The 16,138-nt window shown below is 34.6% G+C and overlaps 1 protein-coding gene across 1 annotated transcript; it reads left to right on the top strand.

Moving 5' to 3' along the window:
* Nucleotides 1–322: 322 nt before the first annotated feature.
* LOC128206683 (N-acylglucosamine 2-epimerase-like) lies at nucleotides 323–6,784 on the top strand. The gene is made up of 10 exons (XM_052909296.1): nucleotides 323–427; nucleotides 1,320–1,395; nucleotides 1,872–1,947; nucleotides 2,513–2,682; nucleotides 3,137–3,367; nucleotides 3,945–4,026; nucleotides 4,885–5,050; nucleotides 5,174–5,315; nucleotides 5,936–6,023; nucleotides 6,687–6,784. Exons 1-10 carry the CDS (start codon nucleotides 327–329, stop codon nucleotides 6,755–6,757), a joined length of 1,203 nt encoding a protein of 400 aa, XP_052765256.1. The 5' UTR covers nucleotides 323–326; the 3' UTR covers nucleotides 6,758–6,784.
* Nucleotides 6,785–16,138: the final 9,354 nt, after the last annotated feature.

The raw sequence follows: 16,138 nt of genomic DNA, 5'->3' as shown, positions 1-16,138 counted from the left end.
TCAGATTAAGATTGCAAATTAATAGTTTTATATATATTTATGAATGAGAGTGTATTTATTGACTTATTTCACAAAATGAAATCATTGCATATGAAATGTCAACGCTTATATCTGGTTTGTTTATCACTTAATGTAGGTCAAGATTAAGTCAAGATCGAGAGTAGTATATCAACATTCAAATTGTTCCATCCTCAATAACCTGTACTGATGGAATTTTATCTTATCAGATTGTGCACAGACATAAGCAAGTTCAGTTAGACATCGGCTCTCTGGCCTGATTTCGCAGATCTTTATTTCGTGTAATTCAGGTTTTACTTCTATATACAATGGCTGATAGGCGACTTCAGGAATTTTACAAAGAAATAAGTGAGGATTTATCAAGATGCGTTAATTTTTGGCTTAAACATTCCCATGATACGGAATATGGGTAAGTCGTTCTCTCGCGTATTTTAAATAAACATTAAAAAAAATGAAACTTATTTTCTTTTTACTTTTTCTGTCGGCTTTTTGTTTTCACCTCTATCTAAAGATAAACGATTCAGACTAATTAGGTAAGTTACAGATAATGTCAGTACTGTGAACATTGGTTTCAAAAAAAAGTTCTATATAGAACAAAGCAAAAAACGTAGCAACATACCCAAAGGCGAATGCTCTAGTGGTGTTAGGAAATGTCTTTGCGCTGATGTATTATCAAAAACTGTCGGAATTTCAATACGGGGCTAGCGTTTATCCACGCCTAGATCAATTATTAGCGGGCGTCGACTATGTTAAAGCTTAACGTAAGGACCAGTCCATAAATCTCTATAGCATATTGTTGATATTTCCAAGTTTCACGACGAAATGTGATGGATGTTGTTTTTACAAAATCATAGGGATTAAATTAAATTGACAACGAAGTCTAAATTTAGAAGGGCTCGTACATTGTCTTTGAATTGATATGATATTAACCAGGAAAATAAAAGGGACGTTACAAAGAATAACTTTGCTACTGAGCTTGTTTCTGTAGTTTTTCACTTCACATAAAAATTGGTAAGTTAATCATACCTGCCTCTTTCAGTCCTAACATTTGTCAATCGTTTACATGCATAAATAAGTACACTCTCAATGCAAGACATTTTTTCAAAACCCATAAGGCACCTCAATATACAACTTTGCGTAAAGACTCGTACTACTTTTGTTGGAAGACAGTTGGATTTTACAATACGTAATAGCCCTTGGACGAGACGTCCTTATGCAGATAAAGACCATCTGAGCAAGATCGTTATTTTGTTTATATGCTGGAAGTGCCAAACAACAACCATCCATTTTTAATCGACTAGGGGCTTCTTCGACTGCCTAGGTCCCCGGGGCGAGGTGTATGACGACACAAAACACGTGTGGCTACAAGGAAGACAGGTAATCTAGTACAAACAAATATCTTAGATAAGATACATAAGATAATCTTTGTTTTAAGTCGACAAATTAAAAGCAGTTAACACTCAAGTTATACAACGGCGTTGTTCCAATTTTTGTAAGTACATGTAATGTTACATCAGGGATGTATATATAATGCTCGTACACGAATAAGATGTGTATCTAACATGGTATATAACTGTATCCTATATAAATATCTAGAATAAAAGAAAACATGAAAGCTACAGTAATGGGTCCAGTAGCCAAACTTTTAGACTCTGTTTAAAGGCGCAAGGTAAAGGCCTGGACAGGTGAAGCAGCATAGATCGTAAATGCAATGCTTTGTCTGTTTTGTGCATTTGGGTTTGCTACAGATAAATATTCAGCCTACAAAGAGTGTATGTATGTACATTGCTAATAGCTTAACATGCCACGGTGCATCATATCTGGTCGACATGAAGTTGCTTTTTATATTTCAGGTTTGGGCATACGCCAGACTTTATAATGAAGAAGAGCAATACAGAAGAAAAGACATCTTGGAAACGGCTGAGAAAGGTATCTGACACGAATGTTATAGTAATAAATACGTTGTAGACTGGAAAATAATTTAGCGTGACAAGTGGATTTAGGGGGAGGAAACTCTCTACAATTGCCATAGTGAACATTTTGTATATCAATATTGGAGAAACAGATGACTATAATACATCCGAATAGCCAACGACCTTTTGGTGATGACCAATAAAACCTCTTTAAACATTTAATCGATTTAAAGCATCGTATGTCAGGACTAAAACCAAAATAAAATATATGGTACGAAATGGCTATAGCCCGGGTACGAAATGACTATCTAAAGGTTACGAAATAACCAAAAATCGGAGGGTACGAAATGGTCAGGGTACGAAATGACTATTTCCCATTGAAAGCTCCAATGCCAAATCTTGAATCTGCACGTGGTGTCTGTTGGGTTTTGATGTTTGTGTCCGCGCAAACTCTAAGTTTTAGTGTTGGCTACTGAGCTCATTTTTGTAGTTTTCCATTTAAATATATAAACTAATGATTCAATATTTGACCTCTGCTTTTGTAGTTGTCAATCAAAATAGAATCTTGTAATTTTTTCTAGCTGCTGCATTCTTAAAAAAGTTCGCAAAACATCCAAAAACATGGAAGTGTTATTTGGCTTTGACCCGGGACGGTCGACCAATCAAAATGCAGCGAACTATTTTCTCCGAGTGTTTCTACGCAATGGCATTCTCAGAACTAGCTATAAGCACTGGACATGATGAATATAGGGTAATCTTTTAAACCATTTTTAAAACTTATTTTTGATTGCATTTGTTAAAACAGCAGGGCATTAAAATACAAATAAGGTAATGTGCTTTGCATAATTTCTTGCTTGAGGAATCGAGAAAAAAGTAATTGCAAAATTTGTAAAGGAAACAGTTTAAGAATGTATAGGGATACAACATATTTGTTTTACAACGATTGTGAAGGAAGAAATATTCACTTATGTCAGTTCACTCTCGATGGCACGATATTGCCCGAGAGAATGGTGCTGTTTTGTCGGGCAAATCAGACCACCAGGAGAACACCTACTCTTCCGACTTTGTGTCAACAAATCAAAACAACTTACTTGGAATGAAGGAATTGCTGTATCTTTTATTGTACAATATGTAACGTTTAACTACACGTCTAACGTATTAATGTCATTAGTACACGCTTGGAGTTTGCATCATTGTTATCGCAGGTGGAGGCCTTGTCAATGATGGACAAAATCATTTACTGGGTACGTGAAGATCCTACTGACCTCCTGTTCGGCTATCCCCCGATGGCTGGCGAACCGGAAGTGAACCCACTGAATGTTCCAATGATGATTCTTTGCCTCGTTGACCAGATGGAAACCATGGATACTGAGTTATCAGAGCGATACGCAGAGATTGCCGAGTGGAGCGTCAATCAGATCCGTGCTCATATACAGGTATCACAGATCATTGGATATGATGATGATGATGATGATGATGATGATGATGATGATGATGATGATGATGATGATCATGATGATGATGATGATGATGATGATGATGATGATGATGATGATGATGATCATGATGATCATGATCTGCGTCGAGGCCCTAATGAATTTAATAACAATTTATTATAATTAAGAAGATATATTTACCCAGTTTAGCATAAAGAAAATAACATATAGAGAAACAGTGCAATGCAATATTATTTACGTTCATAAGGACATGCAAAGGAACTGGGCTGCTCATTTTTCAAACATCAATTACGGCGCTTTCCCATGCTCAAAACATCTTCATGATGTTTGATGGACCATGGGGAACGGAAATCAGCAAACCTAAATTGTGTGAACGGCACCACTGAATGATTGCACAATTTAAGTATTGAAAAAATATAAAAATCGAGACCACTTGAACTGGGAAAGTGGAGTAATTATTAAAACTTGGATATATGAAAAGTATTAGTGAGCAATTTAAGGTCGACTTCATGTTTAATAAACACATGCAATACCGGTATGTTTTACTCTCTTTCAGCGGAACGGTACAGTGATTCTCGAGAACGTTGACCAAGAGGGCAGAGAGCTTCCAGGATCTTCGGGCAGAGTGATGGTTCCTGGTAGGAGATTATATATTTCATTTTGTTATGATCATTTACTAGATTTCTCAGAGACATCTCAAAATTTTCACTGCGCTTGGACATATATTTTCCTTTACATAAAACATATCTGGAAAGATGCATAGGCAGTTGATTGTGTCATTACAATCCTTACTTCACAGTCTTAGTCGTAACTGGGTTACCCGAAGCCCGGAACAAGTAAATACTGTTTCGGACAAGTCAAAATTCCCAGGTGGTGGACCGAACGGGCAAGTGCTTTTTTCCGAAATCTAAGTCCCTCAGTTTTCATTTCATCAGCAACAATTCTCAAATCCTGAATGAACTTTCTAAATATTAGCTTTCGTATATTTAGGTATGATTTCGTGACGTCACAGCATCCCGCATGCTCAGCATTTGTAGTATTCATTTAATAAGCATCTAAGCGTCTGCCCGATGCTTAAACGCTTTTTAATTAAATAATAAATTAATTAGCTTCTTAGCGTCTGCCTGACACATGGACGCTTATTGATGAATACTTCTCTTGTTCATGGTTTGGTTACTAAATGATGAATTTTAAGTATTTTGATGATTCTGATGAGGATGAGGATAGTGGTGGTGATGATGATGATTTAGAGATGACTGAAGACCTTGTTTTCAATTTACTGTTATCCTTGAGGGAATAAATGAACATTACAATTTGATTTTTGTTGCGTTTTTAAAAAAATATTTTGGGCAAGTAAAACTGTTTTGGGGCAAGTGGTTTTCTTCAATTACCTGCCCGAAAGGACAAGTGCTGAAAAAAACATTACGGCAAAGACTGACTCCATTTAACAACATCCAAATATGAACAACTGTTTTTTATATTCTATGACTTCACAGGTCATTCAATAGAAGCCGGTTGGTTCCTCCTTAACTACGCCATAAAGAACGGTCGACCTGAACTTGCTGACACTGCCATTAACAAGTTTATGATTAAACCGTTTGAGTACGGCTGGGATAAAGAGCACGGAGGGCTGTTCTACTTTCTCGATGCTGATGGGTTAAGGTGATGTTTTTAAAATGACAAATGAAGCAAAATGCCCTTAAGTTTAAAATTCGTTGCGCAAAATCTCAATTGACAAATGGCAACCCTTGACTTTCAATAAAATAAATCCATTTTATCCGACAGCCCAGTGCAGCTGGAGTGGAACATGAAGCTTTGGTGGACTCACAATGAGGCTATGATCGCCTTCCTTATGGCGTATCAGCATACGGGAAGGCTGGAGATACTTAAGAAGTTTGAACAGGTGTTTGACTACGTGTACGCAAAGGTATTTTTGTAATATGATAAAGATGTGAAGGCGATCCAGAAGATGATTTCTACGCTTATCGAGGCTATCGTCCGCCGTTTGGATAATAACATTTTCACCTTTAACTATTAGATTCATATTCTACGCACCAGACCTGATGGTCGATTTTCTCGATAATTTAATTGTCAATAACTGGTAAAAGTTACGTAGAATACGTTGAAACAGTCACCAAATAGCGCGCACGACGTTGATAACTGATGTCATGACGCGTAGTAAGTTTAGTTCAATGTTCAATGTTGACATATATATAAAAGGTTCCTCTTATCATCTCCTTTTAAAAAAAATATATTCATTCGAAATGTACGTATTGGACTGCCGTTATTTATTTCACATAAAGTATACAACTAAAGATATAAGAAGTGGCGCCTATTTTGCACGTGACTGATCTGGCAATGGAGGTATCCGATGATTATTTTCAAAACGAGCAAATTATAAACTGCCTTTGATGCCAAGCACTAGGTAATGAAGCTACTGATACAATATTTTAACATCTTTCTTTATGACGCAACCGACAGGGGTCGGCTAGTATATCAACTGTTAACAAATTTCGATATTGAAATTACTTGAACCGCCATCTTCAGCACGTGGACCGGAAGTACGGAGAGTGGTTCGGCTATCTGAACAGGGACGGGACTGTCTGCATGGATTTTAAGGGCGGTCCGTGGAAAGGTATTTACTACTATCACAATATGTGCCACTATATCACAGCCTGAAAATACTGTTAGTTTGCGCGAATGCGTACGAAATTAAAGGATCATCACATCTGACAGAGTAGACCTCACATTGTTATTCCAGACTGCAAATTAAGCTGAAATATCCCAAAGCGAACTATGGCGTGACAAACGTTGAACTATTCTACCGTTGATAACTATTTTCTGTTTATATATATAATACGAGTAATATTTATTCCATGCCGTGATATATGTATTGCAAAACAAAAATAGTTTTTCAATGCCACCAAATAATTATTCAATTCAGTCAATCCCCAAGTATATGTTTGTAAATCAGAAACAGTTATGTATCAACAAAAAATATTTAATAGACGACCAAAAATATGCATTCAATTGTTTTAACTATATTTAATGTGTTTAGCTATATGTATAATTAGTGTAATGTAACAACCAAAGCACCGTCAGACCGGGTATGTCGCATAGATCTTGGCACACTACGAATAACATGCTAATAAGCGCGAGGTTTTCGGCTATACCATTAACGCGTCATTAGCACTTTGTAGTCTGATTATTGAATAAAAGGATTTTACTTAGATTATTTTAAATAGTTTTAATTCTAAGAATCTGCTATGTAATGAAACTGTCGCCTTGTTCTTTCCAGGCTGTTTTCACGTGCCACGGGCCCTGCTCATGTGCAAGAAGATGCTGCAGGAAATCACAAACACAAATTAGTATCAAGCTTTTCTTCATCAACTTTAGTCGGAATGTTGTTTTGTGCTTATGCGTTAACACAAAACCTCCAACCACTTTGCTGATTGTAGTTTTTGAATTACAAAAAATACTTCAAATAGTGTGTCCATGATTATTATTATACTAATTGTTACTAAACAATCCTTAATTTTACGGATACGTGATATCGCAATTATATAGAGTAAATACAATAACAAGTGAAGATTTTCAGAAAACGTATCACGGAGATTAGGGTTTTGTGTGAAAAGGTTGTGTAAGCTAGCTAATACAAACTCCCAAAACAAAATACAAACTTAAAGTCTACATATGTGTCCATTTGCGATTGCATGACAATTACTCTGGGAACCTTGGAGACTACCTGGGCGGGACACTCGACTAATCCAGGAACCAGGACGTCTATCTTAGCATGGCACATAACTTCCAAGCCTTTGGTCACTACCAGCGCAAGGCACACTTCTTATCTTAAAACGTCGAGGATTACCTGGTCATGGCACTCGACTTATCTAGGAGCCTGGATATCTATCTTGGCATGGCAAACAACTTACCTAAAACCCTCGGTGACTACCTACCCAAGTCACACGTCTTATCTAAGAACGTCGCAAATAACCTTGGTATGACGCACAACTTATCTAGGAACCTTCAAGACAACATGGGCATGGCACACAATTCATTAGAAAACAAGAGAAACTACCTGGGCATAGCACAAATAAATCTAGGAACCTGGAGTACAACCTCTGCATGACACAGGAAAAATGTAGGAACATGGGGGACTACTTGGTACCTTTGATATTATTTGGGAGTAGCACTTTGAACGAGGACTACCTGGGCATAGAACACAATTAATAAATAAAACCTTAGGATTACCTTGGAATGGATATGTTTTATATTCATGACGATACGTTCTTAGGTAATGGGCATATGACTTCTATCAAACAGTCAAGATTTTGGCTACGGGTTGCGTCCCTTGTCATGTGTAAATCTATGTGAATAATAGCATTCGATATTAATAAAAAGAAGAACTAACACTTACAGGGAAACTGACTGTCGTTCAGTCGACCCAATACATCAAATGTTCCTAAAAAGACAACTTAACGATTTATACTCTGATTTGTATAGGATTGAAAACCTAAAATAAAAAAGAACATTACTTATGAAAGACAAACGGTGGTATAAATTTGAGAGATGTTGCAAGTTCTACGATTTGTTAAAAAATAAAATGGCTTAAAATATTATATAATACATAAATGATAGTAAATGTTACAAAGTGATGGCTAGCATAATTGGTGTGGTTAAGATGTTCAATTATGGTAAAACGTTTTGTAAGGATATTTGCCAAAATTGTCAAATATATTTAAGAAAGATGTAAATCTTTTGAAAAGATGTTATAAAAACATATATGCTATGAATATCAATAAATTTTGTATAGAAAATGTAAACTGTATATAATCATTTCTTCTGTAACCATAACTTTTAAAAGCGACATTATGTATTCATGCATGCCTTATTCAATAATTGGTTACACTATGTAAACCACTTATTTGATTTTAATAGTGAAATGTATGGTTCAAATGCTTAAAAAAATTTAGATTGTTTGTTTAAACTTATTAATTTAAAATATATGAAGAAAGAGAACATTGTGGTAACCGACATTGACTCTGGGATTTGTAGATATCAATGGATGAATTGTCATTTTTTGTAAAACAATTCTTAAATAAATTTCTATACACATTTATTTTTGTGAACGCTTTCAAGAAACTCTGCTTCATCCTTTTGGAGTGTAATTAACAGCTACAGCATATTTTACAAAAAAAAGTATTCAAATGATCCAAATATTTTTCCCAAGAATAAAAAATACAACTTTTCTTGGTAAAAGAAACAAGATAGTTCCAACAGTATCAAGGTTAGCATAGCCCAAGACTTGCTTGAGACATGATAGTAACACAATCTTATCAGTTAAAAAGTGTTTTTATGATCGAATGAGGTTATATAATAAAAAATAATGTGCAAATCTATGTCACTATTATCATTATAGTGTTGTCTTGCCTCCCATAACAATTGTTTGACATTCTCGCCGTCAAGAACGTTCACGTACAACTCACTCAGGTATTGTCTTTTAGCTGCTCACACTGTTGCCTTTTTCTTTTCATGACAGATATGTGCTTTTGTAATTAACTGGACCAGGAAATATGTCTCCTACAACGACGACTCGAGGGTGAAAGCAATTACAAATTACATTTTTTAATGAATCAAATCGGTTTGCAGTTGCTAAAGTAATTACATGTTGCTGATATTGTTGTTGTTGTTGTTGTTGTTGCTGTTGCTGCTGCTACTATTGTGGCTTTTTATGTAATTTACTCATAGTGAATACAAATATGTGTGTACAGTTTTTAGCTCCGATCAATTTCTTCAAGTTGCTGTCGTCTCGGAAAACACTAATAAGGTAAAACTGAATCCCAATTAATCGTGAAATATATAGTTTGAACCTAATATTTATTGAATTAACCCAGTTCCTAACATTTTCCGGCATATTTCAAAGTTTTCAAGTTCAACACACCCGATACAATATGCCCATTCCTTCCCTAGCATATTGTCTCTCCTTTACAACACCCTGTTCCTTGCCATGTACAACTGTGACAATTCAATGTCAAGCAGTGGAGCTTTTGTAACGAAACAAGTGTTTCAGTGATTACTTTTCATTGGAAATCAATAAATATGATGAAAGTTTATTATTAAGATTCATTTAGCTACATTTTTAAGAAGCTGTCTGCAGAATTCCTTGTATCACATCTTATCATAGATCAATGATTGCTTTGACTATTTTAGCAACATTAACAATACCAAACTAATAAGATAACGTAGATGTTCGAAGTAACGAACGCAAGCCCTAAATTGAACGTGAGAAGAAAAATCAGTCTAGTACTTTTACGCTATGAATTGTGCATTTAGTTGGGTCCTCTTGCAGTGTTCGTTCGTATAAGCCCTAGTATGATGTGGATGCTTGTATAGGAAATATATGTAAGTGGAATTGATGATTGACTCTTCAGTTACAATAGTTAAAACATACAACAAGCTGCACGCTGAAACGTAGAAAACTAACCAGTGCAGGCATATGGTCGTAGTGGCGGCATATCAGCGGCATCGGCATACCGTCGCTCGACCAGTATTGGCCCGACGCTTACATTAATCAAGGTTCAAAAAAGCCGATAATCTAGTTACACTTTATCATCATCATCATCATCATCATCATCATCATCATCATCATCATCATCATCATCACCATCATTATCATCATCACCATCATCATCATCATCATCAAGGCGGCTGACTGGCTTTCAAAACAGAACCAAATTTAAATCATCTAGACTGGTTTGATCAAAAATGTTGTTCTACAGTACAGTATCAGGGAAAAACATACAAGTTGGTACCCCTGGTACCATGATGGTGATCATCATCATATTTACCGGATATAGTTCAAAATGCACAGATAGGTAGTAAAATAAGTAATGAAACTATGATTCAATTTATGACTATGTAATAAGACTAATCACACTGCCTTAGCTCTTTACTGGAACAAGACTGGAGTATGATATGCTTACACCGCAAATGAGAAATACAGATATTACAGGAGTTCCCCTAGCTACAGTCTTCTAAATCAAAAATCAAAATTATAATAGCAATGACTAATAATAATAATTCCAAGAACCAATCAGATGATGACTTTGCGGTGTGTTTCTGCTAACAATGTGAGGTCATTCTGAGGCTAGTATAATATGCTATACACACCTCTGCCGTACACTTATATTCAGCAGACTTCTAACCGTTACTTCTGGTTAATAAATTATTGTTTAAACATATGTAGTTCAATTTGAACACAACACAAACTGTAGAACAGGAAGCATTTCAATACAGGAACAATGAACAAGGGTGATTAAAGGACTGGTTCACGCGACATTAATACCGTCCTCTATTCAGGATACGCGGCAAAATTTATTTCACTAACCTTCGGTATCTAGAGTCGTCGTGGGTATTTTATCATTATTTTTACACTTTAAACAAAAAGAATGAAACGAGTAGAAATATAAATGTTTCAGTGGGACAAATTGAATGAAACAGTTAAGCAAAGTCATTTAAACGGTTTGAAAAAATGATTGAAACGATCGGACATAATGGATAAATAGGTGGGACAGAAAGATTGAACCGGAGCAAAAAAATGAATGAATTGATGGGACAAAATAATTTAAAACGGTGGGACAAAATGATTAAAACGGTGGAACAAAATGAATGAAACGGTAAGCCGTACGAGTGAGTTGGTACTTGTGCTGGTTCAACGAGTACCTGAATGGAGCAAATATGTAATGACAGGGTGGTTGGCTCTTGCATTTCTTCTTGGTGTACCCGGAAATGCGATTGTTGTACACATCCATCGTGGACTTCCGGAGCGTTCCATTATTGAATGGATGATATTTTACCTGGCACTTTGTGATATGCTGTCTTTATGTGTCTGCGTGCCAGCATTTATTGTAACAAATGTGCATATATGGAACAAATTTGTGCCTTCAATATTTTGCCCCATACACTATGGGATTTTAACTACATGTTATCTATCGTCCAACATTATTACTGCAATCGTTGCAGTTGAACGATATAGAAAAATGTCAGGAAAACGAGACTCAGCGTTGGCCCGTCAGGCGAAATTCCTTGGAGGAGGAGTAATTATCCTATGTCTTGGATTAGGTTCCCCTTTTTATATCATGTATTCAAACAACTCTGACGGGTACTGTACATTTAAAGAGAGTGAAAACGTACTTCAAGTTGCAACGCACATGCTATACCTATGTATTTCCATAGCATGTTGTGTCTTAATATTTATATGCTACGGAAAAGTGGCTTTGAGATTGAGAGAAAACAGAAGGGTGCTACCATCAAATGCAAACGAACAAGCTGATACATCTGCTTTTCAAAGAACGCGCAAAAGGACAATAAAAACAACAAAAATGATGGTGCTCATGTCGGTTGTTTTTTTGCTTTCAACTATCATTCCTACAATAACGGCTGCTTTACTGGCTTATCTCGATGGAAGATCATCTGTCTCAACAAATACAGAAATCTTCTTTTTATCAAGGCTGTATTTCATAAACAACTTTGCAAATCCAATTCTATACTTCTCTGTAAATGAGTCGTTCAGATCTAGTGTCTACAATATATTTCGTACCTCGCAGACGCGTATTACACCGATCGTTCCTAGGCCGTAACCCAAGCAAGCATTTTAATCGTTTTTAAAGGCGCACAATAAAGGTTGATGCAAAAATGAAAACAGTTGTTATGTTCAACTCATTTCAATTTTATGAACAAACCAAAGAGAGCATACTAATTGCGTACAGATATAATATATTACCTTTATATATGGTATTTTCTTCAATTGGCCTCAACTTCCCTAGTTTAAGAAACGCCAAAAAATCGCTTCTATAGTTTTTCATCTGGAAACAAATAATGTGGATTTGTTTGTTTGATTTATTTAAGTCAAAAGAGCTGAACAAGATAATGAAATAAACAAACCTCAACCTATATTGTGCCCATTTAAGGGTTTATTACAGAATTATATTACTGCACGTTACATCGTTTACATCGTTTTAGTCAAGTACTTTTGTACTGCCAGACAAAGTATGACAAACAGGTTTTTATGGTTGAGTGATTTGAGGTATAATAGGAATGAGGGTTAGTTTGATATGAATTTTTGGAAGTTTCTTTCGAGTCTTGGTTTTTAATTAAAATTTATTTTTATAGATTTTTCTTGTTCAATATTCTGAACAAATGTTTGTCAGTAAAACAGATCGACCTCTCACATATAAACGAATTGAGTACTTTCTTGAACATTTATAAAAGAAAAACGAGGTGTTTCCTGGATGGTCTTATCATTAATCGATTCATGGTAAATCATGAATTTTCTGATAGGACTGTGACATGCTCAGCAGTTTTAGGTAGATAATCATTTTCAATTAAAATAGCGTTTGTTGGCTTTATATTGTGCGTTATGGTATGTGATACTTGTGGAGGACCATTAACACATACACTAGAAATGTTGTTATTGCTGTCGTTATTAATTTGTTATTTTGGTTAGATTGTTTTCACACCATGTATTTGTTTTTGCCAAAAAATAAACTTGAGTCGTTTCAGCACAGACGGAGTTGTTTCTTTATGTTTGTGTACTTCACTAAGTCCCACGCTCAATATTTGTGATGTGGAGTGTTACAGACATGAGGTCATTATTTGGTTCCTCGCCTGCTGCCCTTCCAGTACATGTTCTATTGTCTCTGGCAACATGTATACCAAGTTTAATTTATGAATATACTAGCTGGTGTTCGAGTTATGGGCATGGTTAAAGCGTTTGCTCAATGACGTTAACACGGATGTCAAAGGCATTTAAAGTAATGACAACACTTTCCAGTAAAATAACATTTAAGATTAAACTGAACACACACTATTACAGCACTGTGATACTGATATCAAAAAACGTTTACAAATCTAATAATTAGAATATTATAAAGTATGCTGATTATTCATGTGTAGTCCAAGGTCAGGCTCACAAATATATACGGGCATAGTCGAACTAGTATGTATTGAAGGAAAACACACACAGGTTGAATGTAAAAGGGGTATTAAATTTAATGAACCTGAAAAAGGTTTATGTATCATATAAGTATTTCTGGTGTTTAGTTTGTGTCAAAGTGTTATGGCAGAATTGTAAATTGTATGTTTCTTTATTCAAAACAATATTTTAGGATATAGTTTTTAAAATATTTTAAAACGTTAAGGTTTCATACAACGACAGCATGCCAAAAGTGGTCGCAGTGGTTGCTATTGTTAGTGTTATACTGACTAGTTCATCTACATGCATTGTATCTATTTTATAATATGCTTTATGTTGACCACCCCATGTTCAGTGCAAGTTAATTTCAGCCATTTCAAGGTCATGGTCATTTAAGGTCAAGATACAAAAAATAACCCAATGAATGTGATTTCCTGTATATTTTTTCGATATCATTTAAGTTTACGTTTACTTTGTGCATAAAAATGTTGACAGAATTGTAAATTACATGTTTTCTCATTTAAAAAAAAGTAAAAAGTATAGCTTTTATATTTATTTGAAATCACCATCGCCAAGGATTTTACCATTACAGAGTGCCAATTAAAGGTGATCGAAAGATTGTTATTGCTGTTCGAGTTTTATTGCAAATAATGCTAGGGTTACACTCAAAGAATATGTATATCTTAATCCCTGGCATGTATCTATGCTATACTCTGCTTCATGTTGATATACCAATCTGATAACTTCAAGGTCACGGTAAGTTTAAGGTCAAAATATACTGAAACTCAAACAGTTAAGAATGTTATCTGGTTTCGTTTTTATTTATTTAGTTTTATAACTAAATGGTATTTGCTTAACGGAAAAGTAATTGTGATTTCCTCTATTGTAATATCTGTTCAGTTATGTTTTAAAGTTGTTAAAGCAACTATGTGTCGTCCAAGTACCTGGTACCCAAGACAGTCAACGTGTTGTTTCCAAGAGACTTCAAAATAAGTACATTGCAACTGTTTTATTTTAAAACAAAAATCCATTTTAATTGATGATAACTCTTTTATAGCTTTTCAAAATCAAGGTCAAATTCATTTTAATGTCAAAATGCAAATATGTTCAATATGACCGTGTTACCGTTTCATTTATTTATGTTTTAATTTGAAAACAAATCAATACATTACCATCAAGCAGTTTTAACAATAGTATTGGAATGTGGTCAATGAAAATTCCGACAAAGGATCAATTAATTTTCAATAAAGAGTTTAAATATATTTCATTCAATTAACATTGTCAAGTTTAATGAAAAAATCATTAAACCGGTAGTTTTAACCCACAATAATATTTCTGTAAAATACTATATCGGTGTAATTTAATTAGTGCTGTTAAAAAACGTATGCAATTTTGCATAAACTCAAGCTTTTCCCTGCTGTTTATAAACTGTCTTGTTCTAAAACAACACTGCAAGTTATATTTATTTTGAGAATAGACGTACATGTACAATCATAGGATATATTTCAAATCAGTGAACTCGAATTTTAACTTATTTTCAAACACGACGTCGATTTACGCCTAGCCCGAAACATAGGCCAGTTTAATTCTTATAAACATTAGTCAAACTTGACTAAATTCTTAATGCTGGATTCATGGAATATTCTGGTCAGGTAGACGAAAGTCAACAATATTAGGAAGAATTCGGAAAATTCGTGTTAAAACATAAACTTAGAAATGCAGTTGCATTATTTATTGAATGAAACTCGTAGTATCCGTAAATCTCTACATAAGACAACCATTATTAGGAGTCGGTTCTCGAAATTTACTATATCATTCTTTATTTAGTTTTTTTCTGATATTCTTCTACCTGCATCAAATTAAAAAATAAAAGTGAAAAAAAGTTTATTGTCATAAATGTAAATTGATTTTAAACAAGCATGCATACGTTTCAAGCAAACTTATTTTAATTAAGGCTAAAAAAGCCATACAAAATGTATAACATATATTTATTGTTTTAACTATCACTTGAATATGAGTTCTACATTGTATATATTTTAACTTGGACATAAGCTTATGTAAAAATAATGTAATAATAAAAGTAATAATAATAATAATAATTATAATTATAATTAAATCTGTAAGCCTCTCATATAACTGTAAATCAAATTATTATACGCCACCCTTGTGCAATAACTCAAAACTGCATATAGAAATTGGAGCAGATATCGAGTTATTATATTAGAACAACTTTTATTGTTAGATACAGAGGATTTGTCACCAGTCATCATTTAATACACAATTTCATTTAACGAGTTCAGATTATTTGTTAAACAGCGAGACATTGGCTGTTAAAACTCCAGTGATTTTCCACTGACCGTACCAAGTGTTTGACAGTTATTACTGACGAAATTTTGAAAGGTGCGCAATGTTTGTTGTGTTATAGCTTGTGTCTCTAGTTAAAGGTGCTCAATATGGGTAAATGTAAAATAATGTTTACGCATTATTTTGTTTAACTCCTTTGAACTTTAAAACTGTGTATTTCTGCGAACTATGAATAAGGAAACCTGTTGTTTCACGATACCTTTACACTAAAAGATCTCGACACTAGACGGCAAACATTAAAAAAGACTGTTTCACCTGTGACAACAAGTTACTGTTTTGTAATATGGATAAACAATGTGTATTATTGAATCAAGGGATACGTACTCGTAGATACATGTACATTCATAACCATTCTCCTCAATCTGCCATAGAACAGTGCTCGGGTCAGACACAAAAGAAGCTAATTAATCTGT

The sequence above is a fragment of the Mya arenaria genome, chromosome 10 (assembly GCF_026914265.1).
Source record: "Mya arenaria isolate MELC-2E11 chromosome 10, ASM2691426v1".
NCBI classification, from domain to species: Eukaryota; Metazoa; Mollusca; class Bivalvia; order Myida; family Myidae; genus Mya; species Mya arenaria.
This window is presented reverse-complemented; position numbering and strand designations above follow the sequence as displayed.